This window comes from Limulus polyphemus, unplaced genomic scaffold (genome assembly GCF_000517525.1).
Source record: "Limulus polyphemus unplaced genomic scaffold, Limulus_polyphemus-2.1.2 Scaffold2290, whole genome shotgun sequence".
Taxonomy (NCBI): Eukaryota; Metazoa; Arthropoda; class Merostomata; order Xiphosura; family Limulidae; genus Limulus; species Limulus polyphemus.
In genome coordinates, this window is record NW_013667900.1 from 32,926 (window position 1) to 37,954 (window position 5,029).

Genomic DNA, 5,029 nt, shown 5'->3' on the forward strand with positions numbered 1-5,029 from the left:
AGTATTTACCTTACATTCCTCAATCACGTTACAAGTCATGATGATTTTACAGATTTCACCTTGCCACACAAGTCTCCAGAAATCAGCAACAGTATTCTCTAAAGGTCCTACATTTCAACAAGTTTAAGCTTTAAAACTTCTGACTTTCACACCTCACACTTTAAACTGAGTTGAAATTAGAATTGACCTCTGATCAAAGCAAACTGTTTAAATTGACCAGAACTAAATATCAATCTGTTAATGAGTATAGCTAATTATATATATATATATATATATACTGTTCTTACGTTCTTAATTATAAGGATTAGAATACATTGTTTTATCATTTGGGTCCCCTCGTTTTTAGAGATTTTTGGCCGTAATCCCAATAATATCTCAGAAGGTACGACCAGCTTAGGATATTTAGGATAGTCCTAACAGTGCAAAATAATTTTTATACTAAAAACAAATAATACAGTAAAAAATAAAAATGTTAAAGGTTATAATTAATAATACCGGTGAAAATAAAATTAAAGAAAGAATACAGACTCCTAACAATAAAAACAAGTATTTTTGTTTCGAAATTAACTCCCTACAGATAAACAGAAGTTTTAAAATACATTTCACAAAATAATATTATTAGTTTTTTCGTATATGATAAAATTACGTTATACACTGGGAAATCTAGAAATCCCACTGTTTGTTTAGTCGACGCTTTATCTGCCTATCTTCATTGTTTATGTCTCTGACGAATAACAAAGGGCTAGTTTTTTAAGCAGACCACTGTGATACAAATAAAGTAATGTTTTTAAGCTTGGAGTAAAATACATATTTTTATATAAATTTTTAGTAGAAATTATCATGGCAAATATCTAAGCAATAATCACCAGAAACCAACATGGTATAACACATATCTAACACTGAAAGTTGTTTGGCTGAAAAAGGACAACTTAAGTCCCTAATTAGACGTAGTTTCATCTGCTTCCGTATGTCGTCATCAAAATCCAATATTTTTTTTCTAAAAAGACGCTTATACAACAAAAAACTAGCACGTCAAACTTCTACATATCAATCTTCTTAATATACAACGGAATTTCAAGTCCCATGATTGTACTTGAGTATGAAAATTAATTGACGAACAGTAATAGGTTATTAAACGTGTAAAGATTCTAATTGTCTTTAAAAAAATAGAACCCTTTTTTTTTTCAGGTATAATTTTACTTACCCTGAGTGCATATGTAAGCTTTCGGTGCGTTATAACCCTAGCAAAGAAAACGGGGGAATTTGTGAAAATCAAAATTAGATTTCATATACACAGAAGTAACAGGCGAATTTCAAGATTAATTTGTACATACGGGTTGGAGATATATTAGTTTATACATATTAGCACTTGTATTGACATACAGTCAGTCAGGAGATATATCTGTTTATACACACATATATATATTGGCATAGAATCTGGAGAATTATTTATATGTGAAGACAATATTAAACTAAGATTTCAAGGATTTTTTTATTACACGTTTTATTTTAACGATAGATTTATCGACTTATCTATAGTTCATCGGATAATTTTCTACGAAATGCTTTTTTGAGCATTTCATGCCTCGGAATTATCAGCTGAGAGATGTTTTTCTGGAAGATTCACTGTGGAACCTATTGTATATTTTCCCTTTTATGATTTAGTCAGTATTCAATACTTACGTCAATGTAGTTGGCATTGATATAGTCTGAATTCGGATCATTTTTCAAGGGATTTAACACCACCCTTGTTTCGTCGTCTGAAATGAGAAAAATCAGACAAATCAATATCAAGTCTTTCAGACTTATAGACATTTCAATTAGCAAACAGTGTTTTTTAAGTTAGAATAATCCCATGACTGAATCATTGTACGATCAGGATGTTAATTATGAAAAAACAAGGATGCTTTCGTACACAAACATTTTAATGTCATATATTAATAATGTGCCATCATTTCAAATTACTTTTGCTAAATATATGGAGATTTTGAAAAAAACCAATCGGAAAAATAAAACAGTTACCAACTCGGTTGTGTGAGAGAAAACTAATTAAAGACAATTAAAACTATTCCATGGCGAAACTATAAAGGTTATATTCTGCCGTCTCTAATTTTTAGATTCTGACCAGAGGGAAGGCTGCCACTCAGCAGCATCCTCTCACCCATCATCCACGCTAAGGAATTGGTTGTCACACTTATGACGCATTCAAAGCTTAAAATGAACACCCATAATCCCCGCTAAGCAATTGGTTGTCACACTTATAACGCATCCATATTTTAACTTCAAATGAGCACCCATCATCCACGCTAAGGACTTGATTGTCACACTTATAATGCACCCACAGATTAAAATGTGAGAAAATATATTGTGGTATTGTACGGATTCGAATCCGGTAGCTCCGAAATTCAGAGCTTTACCACGCGGTCAACTTTTTAGTACCGACTAAACCACTTAACGTGTTACACTTATTTAAATAGAAACATAGTAATGGATATAAAAATCATACAAGTTAAACATTTATTTTAATATCTTGTTAGGAAGATTGTTTGACAAATGATTTTTTTTTTGGTTTTTTTTGTTTTTGTTTTTAGAAACTACTAATTTTACAGAAGGTAGATAACATTCATCACGGGTTAAAAATGAGAACCCGCTCCGTTGGGATGCAATTAGTCCGATACTAAAAAAAAAGATATTCTGGGTGGATGATAAGTTCCTCTGTTTATGTTTATCTGTTTTGAATTTCGCGCAAAGCTACACGAGGGCTATCTGCGCTAGCCGTCCCTAATTTAATAATGAACTACTAGAGGGAAGGCTTGTTTGTTTGTTTTGAATTTTACGCAAACCTACACGAGGGCTATCTGCGCTGGCCGTCCCTAATTTAGCAGTGATTAGCTAGAGGGAAGGCTTGTTTGTTTGTTTTGAGTTTTACGGAAACCTACACGAGGGCTATCTGCGCTGGCCGTCCCTAATTTAGCAGTGATTAACTAGAGGGAAGGCTTGTTTGTTTGTTTTGAATTTCACGCAAAGCTACACGAGGGCTTTCTGCGCTAGCCGTCCCTAATTTAACAGTGAAAGACTAGAGGGAAGGCAGTTAGTCATTACCACTCTTTTACCAACGAATAGTGGGATTGACCATCACATTATAACGCCCCCATGGCTGAAAGGACGAGCATGTTTGGTGGGACGAGGAACCCGCAGGTTGCGAGTCAAGCGCTCTAACCTGCTGGCCATGCTAGTGGTTCGTTGGTTACCGTATTTTTTGGAATATTAGACACACCCTTATTTTGAAGACAGAGTTTTGTTTGGGGGGGGGGAGATACAGTCGCATTTGAAGTATTTTTATTGAACAAAAATTCAGATTTTGACATCAAATGTTGGGGTAAAAAAAATACGTCTTATACACCGAAAAATACGGTATGTTGGATATTCGTGAAAAGCTACCGTTGAATCTGGAAGCTTCAAACTTACATATCATGTTGCATGTTCTTATACGCATGCAAAATAGGGTAAAAACCCGACCTACAGTTTTAAATATACGATACATTGTTTTATAAATAAATACATTAATTAAACCACTCAACCCTTCAGTTAGTTTTTCTGTCGCTGTACAAAAATAAAGAAAAGAAACTCACATGGAAGAAGGGTACTGTATCTATTTTTGTTCTTATTTTCAAGCTTCAGGCCCGCAGTCCAATCTTTTAACTGTCCTGTTTTGAGCATCTGAAACGAAAGTAACGCTGTCCAACTTACAATCCTGAGTGGATTATTTTACATGTAGTGCTCAGCATTTTTAATTGCCTTATTTTAACATTTCAAACCAAAGCAACATGTCTTAAACAGGAGTTTCGAAGTACACGAACGTGTATACATAATTAGGTTTGATTTATTTTAATTATGATAAGATGGAAAATAATTTAAAAAATAATAATAAACTATAGTTAAACAAATAAACAAGTAAATTCTCCTCAACATCAGAGTTGAGAAAACTTTGAGAATTGCTAATCTTAAGCCTAAAATTAATCAACAGAGTAATGGTGTTACTTTTTGAAAGGGTGAGATATGAAATAAATCAGATTTCTTACAATTAATGTATTGGATTTTTAAGGCCCCATAATGATATAAATCCAATGTGAAGCATCATTTCACGGGTACAGATAATCAGTTTAATTCAAGAAATAAAACAGAACTTTAGATTATTATAAGCATGATAAACGTTGTTAGATTTTGCCTTATACTTTATATTTTCAAAAGAAATATTTTTAGAACAGAAAAAAAATCAATAATTTAATAAAATCGTGAAGGTTTATTTTCCTTGGCCAAAAGGTGGCGATAGTAGTAGATCTCGTATCAGTTTTGAAATAACTTTGCTATGTTTTGCTCAGAATACACATTAGGCCTGTATTCAATACATCTAATTATTGTAATAATTATGTTTAGACACTTCTAAACATAAAATAAACTAACAAAAAATTACTTGTAATAAAACGCAGTCAACATTTCTGTGGTTACACAAATGAGCCCAATCTATTTGTCGTTACTTGTATTTTACATACAAATTAACTTGAAATGTAAAATGATAACGTGAAATCAATCACGATGATTATCTTAATGACAGTCGTGGATATTGTTTTTAAGTATGTTAATTATTTTCCAAGTTAAACATGTATCTTAAGATTCAAACAACAATAATAACGTTTAGAAACTGCAGAAATTTACTTTGAAATTTGCAATTTTGCGGAAAAAATAGGTTCTTACGTTATACTGTTCTGCAAATCCTCCATTTTCACTCATTGTTTTCACGTATTTTTCAAGATCCTCTAGTTTTACCACATGTTGTTTCTCCGCACCAGGTGGCGAATCGTAATGCTGGATCTCAAGTCCTGATAAAGAAATGTTTTTATCATGCTGTAATTTTTCGAGTCCTCAAAACAAAAATTATACATATATACGTACATATTACACAGATAGCGATTTAAAAAATAAATAAAGGAAGTTCAACATCACATATCTTTAATCAACAATATCGTAC

At 32.4% G+C, this 5,029-nt stretch overlaps 1 protein-coding gene across 3 annotated transcripts in view; it reads right to left on the bottom strand.

Annotated features, from left to right (window-relative positions):
- Nucleotides 1–5,029, bottom strand: part of LOC106466526 (receptor-type tyrosine-protein phosphatase T-like) — a 39,374-nt gene that overhangs the window by 20,139 nt on the left and 14,206 nt on the right. For all 3 annotated transcript variants that reach the window (XM_022394558.1, XM_022394559.1, XM_022394557.1), the window contains 5 exons: nt 4,756–4,880; nt 3,633–3,720; nt 1,684–1,760; nt 1,205–1,241; nt 10–107 (listed from right to left, as the gene is read on the bottom strand). In XM_022394558.1, coding sequence (XP_022250266.1) covers nt 10–107; nt 1,205–1,241; nt 1,684–1,760; nt 3,633–3,720; nt 4,756–4,880 — 425 coding nt within the window. The remainder of the gene's footprint in view (nt 1–9; nt 108–1,204; nt 1,242–1,683; nt 1,761–3,632; nt 3,721–4,755; nt 4,881–5,029) is intronic.